This window comes from Anopheles gambiae, chromosome X (assembly GCF_943734735.2).
Source record: "Anopheles gambiae chromosome X, idAnoGambNW_F1_1, whole genome shotgun sequence".
Taxonomy (NCBI): Eukaryota; Metazoa; Arthropoda; class Insecta; order Diptera; family Culicidae; genus Anopheles; species Anopheles gambiae.
The window spans coordinates 5,837,837-5,858,632 of NC_064600.1; the positions used below are offsets into that span (position 1 = coordinate 5,837,837).

The window sequence follows — 20,796 nt, forward strand, 5'->3', positions numbered from 1 at the left end:
GGACGAAGAGAGAGATAGTGTGTGTGTGTGAGAGAGAGAGAGAGAGAGATAGAGAGAGACAGATCGAGATCGTGTATTTCGATCATCTCGAAAGAAGATCCGCTTTCGATGCGTGTACGACCGCAGCAGGACAGTACCTCAAAACGAAACGATTATGTGGTTAGTGTGGGAGGTGAAACGGGGTGCGCGGGCCGGATAGGGGGGGGTGGGGGGGATAGCTATCCAGTGGCCGCACCGGTGGTCACCAGCGGAGGGAGCGATCCGAACACAACCAAAACCAAGAGACAAATTGAAACAAACGAAACATGATATGAGCGGGAGAGGAAGCATGGGGAACCATAGTTAACTTATGAACAAACAAACAAAAAAAAAGAAAGAAAGAACAAAACAAGCTAGCATAAATATATTAAAAGCAGACAAACAACAGCAACCACAACAACAACAACAACAACAAAAAAGAATATCTAAAATAAAAGACAAAAATATCATACACAAAATACTAGATGGAACGATTAATCTTCCAAACCATCGTTGTTATTGGGCCACTCAGTCGCCACCAATTCACCACCACCAGCGAGTACACATGAAGAAAACAGTCAAACCTTTTTTTTGAGCGGGGGAGCAAATCAATCGTTGTATTGTAAACCCTATACATAGCAATATGCCATCCTTCTGCGCGCGTACAAGATTTTTTTTTACAGCCAAATTTCCCCTCCGTCTACCCTGCTCGGTTGGTAAATGGGAAATTTTTATGTCTTGGGTTGCCACCCCCCCCCCCCCTCTCCCCTTCCCCCTAATCCCCTGCCAGTCGCTTTCTAAACTAGGCGCGCTCGGTCGGCCAATCGATAAATTAATGATTTGCGTTATTCTAGTGTTTGCCGCTAGCTTCGTTTCCTGTTATTCGATGAATTACGTTCCTTGCTTTGCGTTACAGGAATGGAAATCTGAGGATAAGTGGGACAGCAACAAGAGAGACGGAGATGGGGCATAAATAATGGTCGCTCGGGAACAGGAAAGGATGTGGAGGATGAAACATACAAACAGACATGTACACACACACACATACACACACACATGAAGTTACAGTTCTTTCGGTCGAGATCACATGTTCACATGAATTAGGATAATGGTTGAGAGCTTCGCTAGCTGCCCTAGCCTGGTTAAGGGTTACGCTTACGCCTCTAATCCTGATGCTCCAGCGACGCCTTGTTTTCTCGCATCTTTTTAAGCTTTCGCTTTAAAGTGAGCACACCTGCGGAGCACGAAAAGGATTAGTGAGAATGTTGGTTTTTGTTGTTGTTGCGTCCTATTTTGCGTCGGGAAGTACAGGCCCGCCACTTACACTTGATCGTCTGGTAGGCGGTCTTTGCGGACACATCGGTGAGCGTTACTTTGTTAACTTTCTCTTTGCTAAAGAGACGGATAAAGGAATTGCATTAGAGAATAAATCTGGGGACTGAGTCAGTACACCGAAAGAGAATGAAATTGAAATACGAAGCGCCCTAAATAACTGCAACGCCATGGATGGATGTCCCATTACGTAGCTGCATCGGTCCGTAATGCTCCATTCTCCGGCCAGAAAAGCTCCTAAACACCTTACGGTGCGTGGCAAAAACCGTAAGCAAATATTTACCTTTCATGCAGCTTTAGCTCGAGGTAGGCCTGTTTGAGGTTGCGAAAGTGGCGAAAGTTTTGCCAGTCATCGGACAGTATGCAGCGGAAGGCGGACCCACCGCCGGCACAGTCGTGCGGGTGCAGATGGTAGATTTTGTGGTACAGCAGCTTCAGCAGCGGCGAGTTCCACACGCACGAGCAGTACCACAGCCAGTAGCACACCTTGAGCGGGAGCAGCTCGCGACGCGCGTATAGCGTCGGTATCAGGAACTCGAACGGCAACAGATTCAGAAACAGATAGATCCTGCAAGAGAGATAGCGAGAGCAATTGTGTTGTCAGCGTCACGTAGTCAATTGTGATAATCAGAGGTGGTACTCAAAACGATTGCTGTGACCAATGCATGCTGCGTGACATTTTTGCGACACAACGCTTGGTCAGTCACTATGTCATGACTTTTTTACTGCAAAATATCACTGACATAGTCATGACAAATTCCGGCTGAAACAAAATCATGTCAGCGTCACGAGCTCTACTGTGATGTCACCATGCATGTGATTAATCCTTCAACTTTTTGGGTCTTACTCCCTCATAATCACAGTTGTGTACGTGAGCAGACTTGAATTTCGTTTGAGTCATGAGTGTTGGTGACTGAAATAGTGGTATAGGGCAGCATTGATTGTGTTTGCTCCGGCATTAAACTCAGCTTGTCAGTCAGAGTATCGCATTTAACTCAAGCATTCGCAGGTCGTTTTCGGCATGCCATGGCACACATTCATCGGGTATCAGCAATGAGCATTAAGCTACCACGGATATGTTCATTGTTTACGTTGGTGAACATGTCGTGATGCTCATGACATTTTGCAGTACTGACTGCAACACGCACCCCTCCCTCTTACCAGGTGCCACACTTGAGCAGCGCAAACGTTGTCAACCATTGGGGCTGGACCGTCCGGGAGGCGGCCAGCAGGAACGCTTCCTCGCCCGCGCCATACACCGCCAGGTACAGGTTGAGCAGGATGCTATAGTTTTCGAGCCGCAGCGCGAAGCAGCATAGCAGCAGGGCGGCATTGAGCGCACCGGAAAACGCGACCGAATAGTCGCCCCGGGACAGCTGCGTGACCGTGGTGAGCACGCGGTACGATACCAGCACGACCGTCACGATCTCGAACTTGGCCGGGTCGCACGCCGTGGCAAAGATGGCATTGATGTACTGGGGGAAGTATTTGCCGGTCTCGCGCATCACCTCCGGCCGGATCAGCAGCGCCTGGTAGAGCAGCAGGAAGATGGTGGCGCTCGCGTAGAAGCATATGTTCCACAGGTGCTGCACGGTCGGGCCATGCCGGTGGGCCTTGACGCGCCCCAGACGCAACAGTCGCTGCGGGAAAGTGGGAACAGTTAGGTGGTGACGGGCGTGTGCTTGAGGGCTTACTTACCACGACCAGGCGCCGGAACTGCACGAACACGAGCCCGAGCAGGCAGCTCAGCCAGAAGATGCTGTTCAGCGTTTCGCGGAAGCTGTGCTCGGACGAAAGAAGCCACGAGCGGAGGGAACGCAGCTGCAGCAGCACCATCGCGCGCACACAATTCTGTTTCGCTGTTTGCTGCACCCGGACACTACCGGAATGGTTTGCACATTGATTTGGAATTGGCCGAAACAACCGAAAGGGACACCGGAACACCGGGGGTTTTGGTAAACGGAACGGGAAATGTTGGGTGAAAAGAGCGACCAACCACACAAACGCGACTGAACAGAGCTTTCGTTTTTGTGCGTTTTTTTTTTTTGACGTTTTGCCCCTTGCTTGTCAGACGGTTGTTGCGGCGAAGGTAATTTTCACACCACGGTGGCTTTGGTCCGCCCGGTTGCCCGGCAACGGCACAACCACGGGCACACGGGATGTGCTAGTTAGCGGACCGCCCGCTTGCTTTGCTCCCCGCACGAAAACAGATGGAGCTGAGCTGGTGGGCAACAGCTTCGCTGACAGCTGATCGATTCCATGCAAACATAAACAAACCACCTGCCAGTTATGGTACGGCGGGGCGTTTGGAAACATGATTTTGAGGGGCATTTTTAATGGAAAATGAACACTTTATTTAAATGGGAATGAATTTCATTGCGAGCGCACTAATTGAATAGTAATTCAAGTGAAAAAAGACACGGAGAAAATTAACATACAATAATGCTTCCACTGCTCTGTTGACAGTTAACCCTTGGATGTACATGACACACATTCAATTGGAATTTTCAAATACAAACCGTTATTACAATGTTTTTAATTAATTTTCTTATCTCTTTTGCCACATCACACCGTTTCGTATTCCCTTTTTATTTATTTTAATGTCGCATCACAAGCGTAACAAAAATTAAAAAAAGAGAAAAACGCCATGTAGATGGATCTTCGTGTAGCGGATTTGGTTACTTTTTGTAAAAACTGTGTTGTACACTTATTTGAGTGGTATAAAATGAAAAACATTTCCCAAGTGCCACAAATCCACTAAACGACCACTAAACGGGTTCTAAACGGCTCACGTTCTCAACCTAAATGGAATCTAAAAAGACTTCGTTTAGCAGACGGTGAACTAGTGATGCATTCTAAAAATAGCAAAAAAAAAGCTAGTGGCGCCATTTGTTGGTGGGATATACCCAACCAGTGGATCACTTTATTCGCTTTATTTATGTACTGTCATATGGTTTCGCATTGAAGTTATGCATCGCTAGAACTAGAACGGCGATAAGAATGTTAAAATACTAGACTCCAATGTGAACCATTTGTACAGAAGCAAGTGAGAATTTAATAACAAAAGTTAGAAAGCTATATACGCCATTATTAAATGAAGTTAGACGAAACACAATGCAACAAAAGGATAGCAATATAATGATGAGTTATAAAACGCCATCTATTGAGCAAATCACTCAAGCTATGGAGCTATTGGTAAAATAGAAACAACAAACTTACCGGCAACATTCGCTTAGAGTCTTTGCGTCGTAATTGAATGATGAATTTGGCATCAGTTCGGAATTTAATCGCATCATGGGATTTGTACAATTCTGCTGTTTTTTTTTTAAAGTGTGTATTTACTTGCAAACAACGATGAAATTGGACTTTCCGCGTGTGTTTCTGTTTTGTAGTACGAATCGGGAGAAATTAAAAACGTTGAATTATGATTTCTCATCTGACATCCGTCACACATCCCTGCCTATGACTCTAATAAGGCACCTTGCTCGATGCCAGTCCTTTGATTATCTGGCCCTCTTCCTCCCTCCCCCACACCCATGCCCTACTCCCCGTGATCGCTACATCCTCGCTGCGCAGGCTCACCTCCCTTACTGCAACTTTACCCGTGAGGGCCGCAAGAAAAGGAGGCTTGAAGCAGGGCGAACGTTTAGTTGTGTCAGTTTTCCGGGAGGAAGGGGGGGGGGGGTGGTCAGGCTCCGCACATCGATCCGTAGTAATTATCATCGTAAGATTACATTAGAACTCAACAATACTCAAGATAAAATAACATCTTATTTTTGCTCTTTCGCAATCCCATCCCCACTAATACAGCAAACGTGATCTGCATGATTACGAATTGCTCCCTGTCCCCCTGTCCCCTCTGCTCCTCTATGTAGGAACGTGTGCAAGGCTCGTGTGCTGTGACTTGCGCACCGATTTTTCCGATGTGTGAACATGTGCGTTGTATGTGTTGTGTATGTGTGTTTGTGTGTCCACTGCAACAAAACCGTTGCAGTGCGGTCTGGGAAGAAAAAAACACTGTGTGTGTGTGCCATTGCCAGCACAGCAGCAGATTTCAACATTCACCACACAATCGCTTGCTTTTAACTATATACAAAACTAATAGTTGTAAAACGTTTTCCTTCTCTTTCTCTCTATTCCATTCTTTTCTGTTCAAATTCAATTGGACGTATCGTCTGTATGGATTGTTCTATTCGTTTTCTCACCTTTTCGTTTCTCTTTCGCCTGTTCTTACTTGCACGATGTTAATGTTTACTTCAAGTTAGCTTGATTTTACTTTTACAACCTGCTGTATCGTATTCCTGTTATTCTTGTTTTCCCCTCTAAACGTGCTAAGTTTATGTTGCTTTACCCACTTCGATCTCATATATTACTCTCCTTCTCTCTCTATATATATATCGCTCTCTCACTCACACTTTATTTCCGTTCTAACATCTCCGTTTCTATAGAAACCTTAATAACAAAAAAAAACTTAGAATACGTTTATATAATGTATTGCTTATAACGTAGGCTTCTCGTAACAGAGGAACGTGTGTCGGGGCCCGTTTCCCACAGCCCTCTCACGCTGCTCCCTCACGGCATGCATTTATGCCCGCTTCTGCTTTACTGTCCTGCCCGCTCATTGGCTGCATTGACCCATTTAACCCTCTATAGTCGCAACTGTGTTTTCGTTATTCAATACCCCTTCCTTGCGATTTGAGCTTGGCTCCTACAGCACTTTTACATGCACACGCACAGACACACACACACACATATACGCACACATCGGAATGCGGAATAGTGAACTTTCCCCTCCCCTTCCGTTATCTATCCCCCAAAACGGAAGGAGGCAACGGAAGGAGGGTTTCTCTTTCTGTCCGTCTCGCTCGCCCGCTGCTGCTGTCCCCCTTAGCACTCCGACTTGTCCTCCTCGACCAGCAGCTGCGTGTCCTTGCCCGTGTCGTGCATCGAAGGGTTAAGCTCCTTCGGACGCAGATTTAGCTGGGGCGACGTTTTATGCGTGATGCTGCTCGGCGCCAGGATGGCCGACACCGGCTCTGTGAACGGTCCGGTCGACAGGGACGAACCTTCCTTCCTGCCGTTCAGCTTGCCCACATCCGACGGCACTTCGTAGATGTCTAGGGGAGGAGGAACAGTAGAACATACAGATCAGTACGTGACACTACGCTACGTCACCTCCTGCTCGAATACGTACCCGAGGGCATATTACTGGTCGGCATCGGATCGGAACCGGCCTGGACGGCATCGTACATCGGGTTGCTAAAGTCTGTGTTCTTGTTGTTGAGCGTATCGAGACTGTAGCCATCGAGCGGGGTAACGGCGGTGCCGGCGGTGGTGCCGGTGGCGGCGCCACCGGGCACACCCGGCAGCCGCTGGGCGGACGGGAACTCGGACGAATTGAACTCCACGTTCGTGCCGGGACGGAACGAGACGCTCTGGGACGAGCTGAGGCTCGGTTTGCCACTGTAGGTAGGATGACAGGAAGTAAAGTGTGTGTCGTTATGATTTTGCGAATTATGTCATGACTATGTGGATGTATGAATATAGTATCCCCAATAAACTGGATGCATGGAAGTCCTCATTATGAAAGACACTAGAATATTCTAGAAATGTATGAATTCTTCCGGATGACTCAAGTTCCTTCAGGAAATTGATAAGTTTTTGTTTTGATCAATTTCAGTAGGCTGGAATCTATTCAGAATTATGAATTTACATCAAGATTCGCACAAACTCACAAACTAGTATGCTCACGAATTTTTAATGAACGCGATCCTTGAAGAAATTCACGAATCTTGCATCATTTACTATTTAAATTTCCTAAATGTGTGTTGGAATTATGAGTATGAATCGAAATCCTAACATATTTTGGAAAGGTTTACAAATATCCAAGATATTAGCCCTGAAGAGCCATGATACTTGAAGAAATTCATGAATCTTTGACTCATGAATGACAGGAGGCTAATCCATCTTCCTGTAATTATTCAGAATAATTGAGTTTGATTCCAGATTTTCCCATTTTCTTGAATGATCCTGAATCTTCAAGGTATTTTCCCAGAAGAGCTCGAGGATATCGGTGAATCTTGCTTTATCTGCTAGTACCACTTCCTAAATGTATTCAGAGTAGGGAGTTTGATTCCAGATTTCCGCAACTGTTTGAATACTCATGAATCTCCAAGAAATTCGTCCTGAAGAACCATGATCCGTGAGGAAATTCATGAACCTTTGCATCATCTGCTAGTCCAACCATCCAGAGCATACATCCAGAGCCTTAAGCTGCACCGCAAAAAAAAAAATGCACTTACAATGGTCGCTTCTTGACGATGACAAACAGCCCGATAGCGATGATGATCAGCATCAGGATGAGCAGCGGCACAAAGATGGCGGTCGTGCTGCTGCCGGCGGCGCCCAGTATCTTCTCGCTGTACACCTCGCAGTGGGTGCCGGAGAACTCGGGCAGACAGACGCACACGAGCTCGCTGCTCGGTGCGCCCGGGCCAGCGTCGGCCTCCTTGCAGAGCCCTCCGTTCTGGCACGGGCAGACACGCGGTGCCGGTCGTGGCCGCTCAGCCGCTGTGGAACAAAAAAAAAAAAGGGAATGATACAATGAGATCGTCCGTGGGTTTAGGGAAACGGTGTCGTTGCGTCTACGTACGAGCATCGCAAACAACTTCGGCTGTGCTGCGGTGCGACGTCGGTACGGTGTTGTCCGGGCAGGAGCAGCGTCTTCCGCCCGGTACGAGCAGACACAGATGGGAGCACGGGTTCCGGTAGCACGGATTGTTCAGCGTGGTGTTGTAACGCAACTCATGATAGACTGAAAATGAGAGACGGCGCGCAATTAGTGTCAGCGATTTTGTGATGGATCTCATCGCACCCCACTGCTTACCCTTAATGCTGGACGGATTGGCAAGGTTGCGTTGCACCGTCACCTGGACGCCCCGGCCAAACTTGTCCTGTCGCAGCAGCTCGCCGGTGTCGCGCGTCACCCAGTACAGGCTGGACTCGAACACGTCCAGCGACACCGGATGCTTGAGCAGGTCGCCCTTCAGCACGGTGCGTCGCATCGTGCCGTCCGGCTTCATCACCTCGATCGTGTTCAGCTTCGTGTCGACCCAGTAGACCGCGTGGTCCTGCGAGTAGTCGACCGTCAGCCCGGCCGGATGCCGGATCGCCTCGGTAATGATGGGCCGGCGCTTCGACCCGTCCATCCACGACACCTCGATCTTGGGCGCGCTGCCAGCGTCGGCCCAGAACATGCGCCCGAGCTGCGGATCGACCGCGATCGCCGTCGGCACCTCCAGCCCGGCCTGTACCAGCGCCCGCCGGTACCGGCCGTCCGTCTTCGCCACCATGATGCGCCCGCGCGGCTTCGACCCGGTCCGGTCCGTCTCCGCCCAGTACAGGTTGTCCGCCACCCAGTCGACCGCCAGGGCCGTCGGCTTGGTGCCGCCCTTCATGTTGAGGTCCTGCGCGTACCCCACCTTCGCGTCGCCGTTCATCGCGTTCACCATGTAGGAGCGCTTGATCGTCTTGTCGTAGCTGTCCGTCCAGAAGATCATCTGCGACTCGGGATTGTAGTCGAGCGCCTCGATCCGCTTCTCGCCCGCGATCACGTCGAACTGGCGGTTCTGGGCCGGCTCGTACGCCCGTATCTCCGGCCCGCCGGACAGCACCAGCAGCGGTTCGCCCTTGAGCGCCTTGCACACGCCCGACACCCGGTCCGACAGCCGGAACCCTTCCCGGCAGCCGCACTCGTACGTGCCGTTCAGGTTCGTGCAGAGGTGCGAGCAGCCGTGCGTGCCGGTCGCACACTCGTCAATGTCCGTGCAGCGCTTCTTGTTCGACGCGTCGATGATGAAGCCGGCGTAGCACGCGCAGATGTAGCCGTCGGTCAGGTTGACGCAGTGATGCTCGCAGCCGCCCTTGTTCAGCGCCGAGCAGCTGGCCGTCCGGTGGCAGCCCAGCTCGTCCGAGCCGTCGCCGCAGTCGTCGGCGTAGTCGCACACCTGCGCCCGGTCGATGCACTTCTTGTTCGCGCACTGGTACTGCGTGTAGAGGTCGCACGGTTTCTGGCGGGCCGCGCACAGCGTCATGTTGTTCTCGTCCGACCCGTCGCCACAGTTGTCCACCCCGTCGCAGATCTGGTACCGGGCGACGCAGCGATGGTTCGCGCACTGGAACCGGCGCAGCGTGTCGCAGTTGAAGTTGGTGCAGACGGAGGCCGCCTCGTCCGAGTTGTCGCCGCAGTCGTCCGTACCGTCGCACAGGTCCGACGGCAGCACGCACAGATTGTTGGCGCACTGGAAGCGCGACTCGGGACAGTAGCGGCCGCCCGGGAAGCGCGGCGGGCAGCCGATCTCGTCCGACATGTCCCGGCAGTCCCGGTCGCCGTCGCACCGGAAGTAGGCGGCGATGCAGTGCCCCGACTTGCACTGGAACGTGCCGTTCTTGCACTGGAAGCCCTCGCACCCGTACTCGTCCGAGTTGTCGCCGCAGTCGTCCTCGTGGTCGCAGCGCCACCGGCTCGAGATGCACTTGCCGTTGTCGCACCGGAACTCCGACTCGGAGCACTCGCGGTACTTGCCCTTGCACTGGGTCTCGCTCTCGTCGCTACCGTCGCCGCAGTCGTCCGCAAAGTCGCACATCCACTGTCTGTTGTGTGTGGCGGGGGTGAGGAAAGGGAGGGGCGTGAAGGGAAGAGAGGGGAAAAATTCAGCAAAATAAAGCATTGTGTGAGAGTTAGAGAATTAGAATCATCACTTGGTGTCTAATTTTAAGAAGGACATACAAAATATCTCATTCCTGGCGTTACGTAACTTATGGACGATCGCTTATAAGGTCAATTCTCTATGAGGGAAGTATTGAGTGTGCCCCCAAGTCATATTTTCTTTACTTTAAAATGTTGTCAATATTTGAATCTTTGATCATCCATCCATTGTGCCTCCCACATGGAGTAGACCCCCTTCATAACGAGTACCTCTTTTAACGAGCACTCTGTGGGTACCCCTTTCGACGAGCAAATGTCAAATATGAGTCACTTTCATGGATTTTTCGGTCTGGTGGTACAGTCGTCAATTGACCATGCCCCCATACGTAGGACTTACTATCCTGCTACGGTAACAAAAAGTCACTGAAAGCCAAGCCCACTTCACTAGTGGGTACAGGCAGGCCTTGACCGGCAGCGGTTGTTGTGCCAAAAATAAGAAGAAGAAGGCATGGATTTTTATTGGTTAACGTTACAATCTCTACTAGGCTCTAGGCTCAACTATGACGGGAAATTACAGTTGTCTGCTGTATTCACTCTGAGTTTGTTGTCGTAATATTGAGGTACAGAGCTTAATTGAATAAAAGTAAATCTGTCGTACAGCACGGTCTATGTGCAGAGTTGAAGTCATGTTTGAACATACAAAATTCAAAACAATCTCTCACGCTTGGGGTACCATCCATATTTACAGTACGTTCAAGCAGAAGTAGGCGAGAATATCTTCTCTACATTGGAGTTACGTGTTATAGAAGGACCAAAAAAGCACATATCGGCAACTTCATCATCTCTACAGATATTACTTGAAGTTGCAGAAACCCCCAAAGTGGAAAGGGCAAACACAAACACGTACCTTGGAATGCAGCGGTTGTTGTTGCACTTGAAGTCGGTTTCCTGGTTGCACTGGGGGCAGTTCTCCGGCAGCTCGTCGCTCTTGTCGCGGCAGTCGTCCTTGCCGTCGCAGAACAGCCACTTCGGGATGCAGCGGTAGTTGGACTGGCCCGGGCAGCGGGACCACCCGGTGGTGCAGTTGCGCTGCCGGCACATGTACGCCGGCTCGTCCGAATCGTCCCCGCAGTCGTTGTCGAAGTCGCACATCCACAGCTTCGGTATGCAGCGCCCGTTCTTGCAGCTGAACTCCGTCTCCGGGTCGCACGTACGCTTGTCTGTTTGGAAAAGGCAGAAAAGGAAGCAGCGTGGTAATCAAGACACTGATCAAGATCATTCCTTGGACAGCCGAAGCCCCAACAATTACTTACGACAAATCTCCGGATCCTCGTCGCTGCCGTCCTTGCAGTCGGCGTCGCCATCACACTTCCAGCTGTCCAGGATGCACCGGCCGCTCGACTTGCATTTAAAGTCCGACACCGGGCAGGGCAGGTCGCAGTTCTGCTCGTCCGTACCGTCCCCGCAGTCGTCCGTGCCGTCGCAGATGGTGGTCGAGGGCGTGCAGTTGCCGTTGCCGCACTGGAACGTGCCCGCCCGGCAGTGGCGGGCCGGGCAGCTCGCCGGCTCGTCCGACCGGTCCTTGCAGTCCGGCTCGCCGTCACACTTCCAGAACCACGGGATGCACTTCTCGTCGTCGCCGCCGCACCGGTGCTGCCCGCTGGTACAGTTCGCGATGCACGTCTTCTGGTCGCGCGCCAGATAGAACTGGTTCGGGCAGGCGCACCGGTAGCTGGGGGCGCCCTCCTCCAGGTAGCCCTCCACGTTCAGGTAGGTCGACTCGAGCGGTGGCGCGAGCAGGCAGAGATGCGAGCAGCCCCCGTTGGTGGTGCCGCACGGGTTCGGGAACGGGATCTGGCGCAGCGGGTGGCTGATGTGCACGTCGTACGGCCGGTGGGTCGTGTTCCGCACCACCGTGTAGTTCGCGCCGGTAAACTTGTTCGCCCGCAGGATCGCCTTCAGGTTCCAGTCCGTCCAGTACAGGCTGTCGTCGAAGATGGAGAGCGCAAACACGTGCGGTACCCGTGCGCCGGACAGCACCACATGCCGGTGCCGTCCCTCCAGATCGGCGAACGCGATGTAGTCCAGATGGGCGTCGGCCCAGTAGATCCGGTCGGTGAAGTAATCGATCGTCAGTGCGTTCGGCCACGCGATGTCGTCCTCCCACGTGAGAATGCGCGTAAAGTTCGACCCGTCCATGCCCATCTTGGCGATGTACGCCTGCAGATGCCAGGAGGTGAAGTACAGATAGCCAATGCCCGGATGGACGACGATCGCGCGCGGATCTACCACGCCCGACCGGAGCGTCTTGCGCCGCGTACCGTCCAGCTCGGCCACGTCCAGGTTCTTCGAGTGGCGGTCGAGCCAGTACAGCTTCCGCCCGACCCAGTCGATCGCGATGCCCTCCAGCCCGTGCGAATCGTGCTTGATCACCGGCGTCTTCTCGATGCGCACGCCGTCCTCCACCAGCGAGCCGAAGCTCGACTTGAAGATCGTCTTCGCCGTCACGTCGCAGAAGTACATCTCGTGCTGCTGCATGTCGAAATCGATCGCCACCACGTTCATCAGATCCTGGTGGATCAGGTTGTACTGGTGACCGTCGGTCGACATGTTGCGCACGTAGTACTTATTGCTGAAGATCAGCCACGGCTTCGTGTCGTCCTTGCGCTTGCACGTGTGCTCATCGTTCTGTCGCTCGTAGTACCGCTCGTCGCACTTGCAGTAGTAGCCTCCAGGCGTGTTCGAGCAGTGCTGCGAACAAACACCCGGCGTCTCAATGCACTCGTCAATGTCTGCACAGGCCTTGCCGTCTTCCAGCAATCTGAGAAAAAAAAGAGAGACAAATGGATTGAAACGTCAGCAAGTGCTCACCGCTCAGAGGTACTCCCACGCTATCACTCACTTGTAGCCCTGGTTGCAGTCGCAGTAGTAGCTCGTCAGCGTGTCAACGCACTTGTGGCCGCAACGGTGTATCTCCACCTTCGCACACTCGTCCACGTTGCAGTGCAGCGGCTCGTCCGACTCGTCCGTACAGTCCGGCACCTTGTTGCACACCAGATGGTAGTCGATGCACTGCCCATTGTTGCACGTAAACTTGCCCTCCGCGCACGTCGCGTTGTCCTTCTTGCAGCCGACCTCGTCCGAGTGGTCCCCGCAGTCGTCCTCGCCGTCGCACCGGTACTGGTTGCGGATGCACTTGAAGTTCTGGCAGGTGAACTCCTGCGGCGTACAGGTCTTGTACTGGCTGTTGCAGTTCTTGCCCTCGTCCGAACCGTCGCCGCAGTCGTTGTCGTGATCGCACACCCAACCCTTTGATGGAAGAAAGTTGCAGATCCGTTAGGTGATGAATCGTAGGTTAGGAGACCTTAACTGAGATCTGACATCTTGGCTGGGACATATGTGAAGAACTGAGGTGCTGAGTGAGCTTTGTCCCTAATTTTGATTATTCAATGACCCTAAAGTTTAAGTCCCTTTTTCTCACATTCTTTCCTACAGCACCTATCATAACTATATGAGATTCTTGAGGATATCTGGACAACATCAGAGGCTAGCATACCTGCTAAAACTGTTCCTCGCTATACTTTCAACGTTTAATGTCTCCGTTGAATCTGTATCGCGGGTCTTTGAATTGGGGTGATATAGGGCGATGGTAGTCCTTTAACACACTTTGAATTCCAACAGATTCAATAGATTCAATCTCCTTCATAATGATTACCTCTTTTAACGAGTTGTTGATAAGTAAGAGCACTCTTATATGCTCTGTAATTGCCCCTTTCAAACAATCGAATGACCCGTGTAACGACCTTAAAGAGTTCGTTGTACGAGGGTCTACTGTATGTCTGTAGCACATATATTGAACTGTTATACGTCCAAAGACTGCAAAATCGTTTTTTATCTCTCCAACAAATAAGGAGATCTTCGAGTACTTGGTTTCGAGTTATCTTCGAGTAGAGAAATCTTGGCAAGCTCACAGTTTAGCTGAAGTCAAGTGTGTCTTACAGATTCTAGATTATTGTCTAGTATTTTGAAGTAGACAGACCCTTTTGGTTTTGAAACGATCCTCAATTCACATAACATTGCATATTCCAAGCGTTATTAGCGTCGGACGTTCCAGGCATGCGACATGCCAGATACCACTTACCTGATTGATGCATCGGCCGTTCGCGCACGTAAACATGTCCTCCCCGCAAGGCTGCGGCGACGGGCAGTGCTGCAGCGTGGTGTTCTCGTCCGCCCCATCCACACAGTCCGGGTCGCCGTCGCAGATCCATTTCTTCGGGATGCACTGGGCCCGGGCCCACGCCTTGTTCTCGTGGCAGGTAAACTCCGTATCCTCGTCGCACTTGCGATCGTTGCACTGGTGCCGGTTGTCCTCGTCCGAGTTGTCCAGACAGTCGTTGTCGCCGTCGCAGATGTAGATGCGCGGTATGCAGTTGCCGTTGTCGCACGTAAACAGATCGCCGAAGCACGTCCGGCCCTCCGACTTGCAGTACTCCGGCGGTTCGTCCGCCCCGTCCCCGCAGTCATCGTCGCCGTCGCAGTACCAAGTCGCCGGTATGCAGCGATGGTTCGGGCAGCGGAAGCTGTTCTGCGGACAGGTGCGCTGCGCACAGTGCAGCGGATTCTCGTCCGAGTTGTCCCCGCAGTCGTTGTCGCCGTCGCACAGCCAGTACGGCTCCACGCAGATGTTCGTCCGGTCGCACTTGAGGTGGTTCGGCGGGCAGGTCGTGTTGGTGGGGCACCGCTCGTGCGTCTCGTCCGACGTGCCGTTGTCCTTGCAGTCGTTCACGCCGTTGCACACCTGCGCCTGCGGGATGCAGCGCCCGTTCGCGCAGGTAAACTCCCCATCCACGCACGGCGGGTACGAGCAGCCCTCCTCGTCCGACCCGTCCTTGCAGTCGTTCTCGTGGTCGCACTTCCACGACTTGAAGATGCACCGGCCGTTCGCGCACCGGAACTCGTTGGCCGCGCACGAATGGAACGCACAGTAGTTGACGTCCTCGTCCGAGCCGTCGCCGCAGTCGTCGTCCCCGTCGCACGACCACATGCGCGAGATGCACTTGCCGTTCTGGCAGTAGAACTTGCTCGCGTCGCACGTGTGGTTCTTCGGGGCGCACATGCGCCCCTCGTTCACCGGCTTGGTCGTGTCGTCGCACTTGCACTCCGGCTTGCCGTTCGCGCCCGGATGGCAGCTCTGCGCGCACCCGCCGTTGTTCTGCAGGCACGGGTTCGCCTGGCACTGCTGGCGCGTCGCGCTGTAGATGTGGATGTCGCGCGGCGAATCCTCCAGCCGCTTCACCATCTCGTGCACGCCCGCGCCGGTGTGCTTTTCCGCCCGGTACACGCCGCGCAGCTGCAGATCCGTCCAGTAGATGTAGTTGCGGAACACGGTGATGGCGAACGGGTAGATGGTGGCCGAGATCAGCACCTCCCGGTTGCGGCCGTCCAGCTGCGACCGCTCGATCTTCTCGCGCACCGCATCGGTCCAGTAGAGCATCCGGTCGTCGTAGTCGATCGCGAGCCCGGACGGCTGGGACAGGTCCCGGTCGATGATGGCCCGCTTGAGCGAGCCGGCCATCGTGGTGCGGAAGATCTTGCCGGACGTGCCGAACCGCCCCCAGTCGGTGAAGTACAGCGTGCCGTTGCACGGGTCGAGCACGATCGCGCGCGGCCGCTCGACCCGCGCTATCATCACCAGCTCGGTGCCGTCCGTGTTCATCGCGTAGATCGAGTTGTTCGAGCTGTCCGTCCAGTAGATCTTGCGCTGCGTCCAGTCGTACGCGATGCCCTCCGGGTTGATGCCGCGCGTCATCACCGGCGTGATGGCGGCCGCGTCCGGCTTGTCCCCGCGCAGCCACGCGATCTTCGACCACGGGCGGATCTGCGTGAAGAACAGCTTGTTGTCCGCGTAGTCAAAGTCGAGACCGACCACGTTGGTGAGGTTGGCGACCGGCGCGAACGGCACGTTCGTCGAGGCCGGGTCGAGATCGATCGCGCGGATCTCCGTGCGCGTCGCGAAGATGATGTACTCGTCCGTGAGCTCGCAGTGCCGGCCGTCGGCACCGAGCCGCCCGACCGCACAGTCGCACCGGAAGCTCGGCTTCTGGCTGTAGTCGGGCGGCAGGGCGAAGCAGAGCTGGTCGCAGCCTCCGTTGCCCAGCCGCAGGCACGGGTTCGCGTCGTCCATCGGCTGGCTGTTGATGTCGTAGATCGTGATGTCGCGCAGCTTGGGCAGGTTGGTGCGCAGCCGCTCGGGGCGCGTACTGTTGCCCGGGAACTTGGACGCCCGGAACACGCTCGCCAGATTGCGGTCGACCCAGTACACGTCCGTGAGGAAGACGGCCAGCGCCATCGGGTTCGCAAGGTTGCGCCGTATCACCTGCCGGTGGCCCCCGCTGTACGACACCTTCTGTATCATGTCCAGCTTCGAGTCGACCCAGTACACGTCGTGCGTCAGCATGTCCACCGTGAGGTCGCGCGGGTTCGAAATGCCCGACGTCACCACCGGCGTCCAGTTCGAGCCGTCCAGGTAGCACTTGCCGATGCGCGGATACTGCCCGTAGTCGATCCAGTAGAGCAGCCGCTTGATCGGGTTCACGGCCAGCTCGCGCGGCGCATCGTTCGTCGTCTTCACCAGCACCTTGCGGTGCGTCCCGTCCAGCCACGCCACCTCCACGTAGTTCTCGTGCGGGAACACGTTCGTGAAGTACAGGTTGCCCGCCACCCAGTCGATCGCGATGCCCCGGATGCCGTTGCTCCCGATGCCGTCCTTCACGATGTGCTGCAGCTCGGTGCCGTTCGGCCGCACCCGGAAGATGCCGTTCCAGTGGCCCCGGTTGTACTCGACCCAGTAGATCCACGACTCCCGGTACAGCACGTCCACGTGCAGGATGTGGTGGCCCGGGCCGGTGATCGGCACCATCGCCTCCGTGCTGTCGCGCAGGCTGAACCCGCGCGTCACGTCCAGCTGCGACACGACCGCGAACGTTTTGTAGGGCGTGCAGGCGACCTCGTTCTCCTTCTTGTAGCCGACGCCGCAGGCGCAGACGCGCGACGCCCCGGCATGCGGCAGGCAGAGATGCTCGCAGCCGCCGTTGTTCTGCGTGCAGGGGTGCTGCAGCGACGACCGCTTGCGGTAGATCACCATCTGCCGCAGGTCCGGCTCGTTGTCCAGTATCAGCTTCGCGTTGTCGCCGTTCGGCAGGTCGACGCGCGCCAGCTTCTCGTACGTCGGGTCGAGGAAGTACAGGCGCGACTCGAGCACGGCCAACGCGCGCGGCTTCGAGATGGCGTTCTCCTCGCTCAGTATCGTGCGCTGGCCGGTGCCGTCGTACTCGATCGAGAGGACGGCCGGCGGCAGCCGGGTGCTGTAGTAGACGCGCCGCTTCTCCGCATCGACCGTGATCGACTCGGGGAACTGCACCGTGTCGTCGAGCACGCGCGGATCCGACCCGTCCATGCCGGCCGACGCGACCTTCGTCAGCACGCCGAAGCCACCCTCGTCGATCCAGAACAGGCGGCCGTCGGCCGGGTCGAGCGCGAGCTGCTTCGGCTTCGCCACCGACGTCCGGTTGCCGTCGTTCGCCAGCACCACCGTCCGGTAGCGCACCTTCCCGTCCACGCTGATCGCCTCGATGTTCGAGGCGAGCCGGTTGCCCACGTACAGGTTGCGCCCGATCCAGTCGAACGCGATGGTGTAGGCCGCCCCCACCAGGCCGGTGTCGGGGCCGAGGAACTCGGTCCTGTTGCCGCCCCCGTACGGCGTCGCGTAGATCGTGCAGTTCTCATCGTCCGACTCGTCGCGCCCCTGCACCCAGTACACCATCTCGCCCTTGCGGTCGTAGTCCAGGCTGATGCCGCCCTCGATGCCCACCACCGGCATCAGGCCGCTCGAGCGCGCATCGCCCCCATTGAACGGCACGTCCACGATCTGGTTGCCCTTCAGCAGCATGATGAACGCGTTCTCCTCCTCCGTGCAGCGGCCCTCCGGCAGCAGCCGATAGCCCGGCCGGCACTTGCACGCATACCCGGCCGGCTCGGACGGGCTCAGCAGGCAGACGTGCTGGCAGGCCGCCCGCTTGCACGGGCTCTCGTACATCGGCTGCAGCGACGGATGGTGCACGTGCACCGACAGCGGCTGCGAGATCAGATGGCTCACCACGGTCTGGTTCGTGCCGCGGTACTTGTGCGCCGACAGCACCCGGTTCAGCTGCCGATCCGTCCAGTAGAGCGTGTCCTCGAACAGGGAGAGCGAGTGCGCATGCAGCAAATAGTGGCTCGCCGCCAGCACCTGCTGCCGGCCCGTCCCGTTGTAGTAGCAGAAGTCGATAAAGTCGAGCTTCGAGTCGGCAAAGTAGACGCGCTGCGTCGCCACGTCGAGCGTCAGCCCGTTCGGCCAGTAGATCTTGGTGCTCACGATCGTTTCCCGCATCGTGCCGTCCATGCCGATGCGCTCGATGCGCGGGTTCTCGCCCCAGTCCGTCCAGAACAGCCACTTGGCGGTCGGGCTCGGGTCGAGGCACATGCCGCGCGGCTGCGTAATGTTTTCCCGCACCAGCACCAGCCGGTTCGAGCCGTTCTCGTGCGCCACCTCGATCGTGTTCAGCTTGCTGTCGAGCCAGTAGAGGTTCTGGCCGATCCAGTCGTACGCGAGCCCCTCGACCAGATCGAGCCCGGTCGAGATGATCTCCTGCGGCTCCATGCCCCGGTCGAGGCGGGAGATCTTCTTCAGCTTCATGTCGCTCCAGAAGATGGTGCCGGTGTGCATGTTCGAGGCGGTCGCGACCACGTTCTCCACGATGATCGGGACGCGCTCGAGGCCCTGCTCCTTCAGGTCGGCCACCAGGATCGAGTGCCGGTTCGAGATGATCAGGAAGGCGGCCGGATGGTTCACCGCCTTGCACGTGTGCTTGTTCGGCTCGAGCACGTACCCGTCCACGCAGGAGCAGAAGTACGAGCCCTTCGTGTTGGTGCAGCGCTGCGAGCACAGGCCGGGCGGGTCGCACTCGTTCAGATCCTTGCAGGTGAAGTTGTCCGGCGCCAGCTCCTCGCCCGGCGGACAGATGCACAGGGCGCCGAGCGGCGTCTTCTGGCACCCGTTCGAGCACAGGCCCGTCTGGTGCTGGCACTGGGCCAGATCGCAACCGAGCCCCTCGTCCGCCCCGTTCGGGCAGTCCGGCACGTCGTCGCACACCGAGGTCAGGTTGACGCAGCGCTCCGTCACGCCCGGGCAGGCCCACTGGCCGTGGGCGCACCGTTGCGGCGGCGTCACGCACGCATGCTCCACACTCTCGTCCGACCCGTCGCCACAGTCGTCCTTGCCGTCGCAGATGTACGCCTTGAACACGCACTTCGCGTTCGCACACTTGTAGAACCCGTTCGGGCAGGTGATCTTGCTGCAGTCCTCCTCGTCCGAGTGGTCGTCGCAGTCGTTCGAGCCGTCGCAGTGCCACGCGATCGGGATGCAGACGCCCGACGACCGGCACCGGAAGTGCTTCTCCAGGTTGCACTGGTTCGGTTCCATCGTGGGGCACCCGAGCTCGTCGCTGCCGTCGTTGCAGTCCGGTATGCCGTCGCACTTGTACGGCTCCTCCACGCACTGGCGCAGATCGGCACACTTGAACTGGTTCGCCAGGCAGGTGATCGGCGGGCAGTCCTTCTCATCCTGCTTGTCGAAGCAGTCGTCGTCGCCGTCGCACACCCAGCTCTGCGGGATGCAGTGCCCCGTCCGGGGGCAGGTGAACTGGAAGTAGGCGCACGTCTTCTCGGCGCAGAACGGTCCCTCGTCCGACCCGTCGCCGCAGTCGTTCTCGCTGTCGCACTTCCAGATGTTCGGGATGCAGCGGCCGTTCTCGCACGCGAACTGGGACGCAGCGCACGTCACGTTGCCGCACTCGAACTCGTCCGAATGGTCGCCGCAGTCGTTCTCCTGGTCGCACCGGAAGTTGAGCGGTATGCACCGGCCCGACTTGCACTGGAACTCGTTCGTGCCGCACGTCGGCTCTGTGCAGCGGAGATAGAGGAAAGAATTGAGGAAAACATTGAGATTAGCCCAAGACCATTCGCCAACAACTCATTCACTGCAAGAACCTGACAAGACATACACTTAGAGACAAACAATCATTAGCATTAGAGCAAAGAGTCACTCTTTTCAGTGAGCAGAATCAGAGTTAATGAGAGATTCTTTTAAGATTCATAGACGAAAAACGTACGATTTGATGTCATTGACTACTTTATTGTGATTTAACTCACTCACACTTCTCGCGGACTCACTCTTTTGTAACTCAAATCACTCACACTCTTTTTTTAATCCTAACTGGTTGTGAATTAGAGCTTCGAAAGAGAGATTCATAAAAAAGAGTGATGAGTGATGATTTTTAAAAGAGTCACATTATTAAGAGTGCTGAGTTGAATCGCTCGAATGCGTTCATTTGTACGCTTTAACTCGTTTGTATCTTGCACAGTAGTGCGCACATCTATATGTAGTGTAGCAGAGTAGAAGAAGAAGTAAGAAGATACGGGGTTTTCCGAATTGAATTTCCAATGTCTTCGAATTGTCCAATGTGTGACAATTTTTAATTGATTGCGAGATGTTTTTCAACAGCTGTCAAATGTTGTACTTACATCACAATAATGTTTCAGGTGTTCCACACGATTTTCAATACGTCTCAAGCTGAATTGAGTTTGACAGTTCTTTGTGGTGTGTTGAAAATCATTGTGAATAAACTGAATTTTTTTTA

The 20,796-nt window shown here is 54.9% G+C and overlaps 2 protein-coding genes across 8 annotated transcripts in view; both read right to left on the reverse strand.

The window, feature by feature from the left end:
* Positions 1-497: 497 nt before the first annotated feature.
* LOC1271928 (uncharacterized) lies at positions 498-3,749 on the reverse strand. 2 transcript variants are annotated; one of them, XM_310785.6, is made up of 5 exons: positions 3,049-3,744; positions 2,512-2,990; positions 1,634-1,918; positions 1,343-1,410; positions 498-1,252 (listed from the first exon to the last, which is right to left on the reverse strand). In XM_310785.6, the coding sequence occupies exons 1-5, from the start codon at positions 3,184-3,186 to the stop codon at positions 1,182-1,184; spliced, it is 1,041 nt and encodes a 346-aa protein (XP_310785.6). In that variant the 5' UTR covers positions 3,187-3,744; the 3' UTR covers positions 498-1,181. The 2 variants fall into 2 exon arrangements, with proteins under 2 accessions (XP_310785.6, XP_061514552.1); XM_061658568.1 differs by lacking the exon at positions 498-1,252 and having other exon boundaries at positions 1,362-1,449; positions 3,049-3,749.
* A 910-nt stretch (positions 3,750-4,659) lies between these two features.
* LOC1271927 (low-density lipoprotein receptor-related protein 2) overlaps positions 4,660-20,796 on the reverse strand; it is a 52,052-nt gene continuing 35,915 nt past the window's right edge. For all 6 annotated transcript variants that reach the window (XM_061658483.1, XM_061658514.1, XM_061658491.1 and 3 more), the window contains 9 exons: positions 14,199-20,059; positions 12,960-13,366; positions 11,371-12,878; positions 10,965-11,277; positions 8,237-10,002; positions 8,003-8,164; positions 7,653-7,920; positions 6,545-6,813; positions 4,660-6,467 (listed from right to left, as the gene is read on the reverse strand). In XM_061658483.1, the coding sequence (XP_061514467.1) occupies positions 6,238-6,467; positions 6,545-6,813; positions 7,653-7,920; positions 8,003-8,164; positions 8,237-10,002; positions 10,965-11,277; positions 11,371-12,878; positions 12,960-13,366; positions 14,199-20,059 (10,784 nt within the window). In that variant the 3' untranslated portion in view covers positions 4,660-6,237. The remainder of the gene's footprint in view (positions 6,468-6,544; positions 6,814-7,652; positions 7,921-8,002; positions 8,165-8,236; positions 10,003-10,964; positions 11,278-11,370; positions 12,879-12,959; positions 13,367-14,198; positions 20,060-20,796) is intronic.

Excerpts from the sequence above, each read along its gene's own strand:
- LOC1271928 (XM_310785.6), bottom strand. The coding sequence starts at position 3,186 with ATGGTGCTGCTGCAGCTGCGTTCCCTCCGCTCGTGGCTTCTTTCGTCC. Across the intron at positions 1,411-1,633 it reads GAGCTAAAGCTGCATGAAAG|CAAAGAGAAAGTTAACAAAG; the intron begins GTAAATATTTGC and ends CCGTCTCTTTAG. Across the intron at positions 1,253-1,342 it reads CGCCTACCAGACGATCAAGT|GTGTGCTCACTTTAAAGCGA; the intron begins GTAAGTGGCGGG and ends CGTGCTCCGCAG.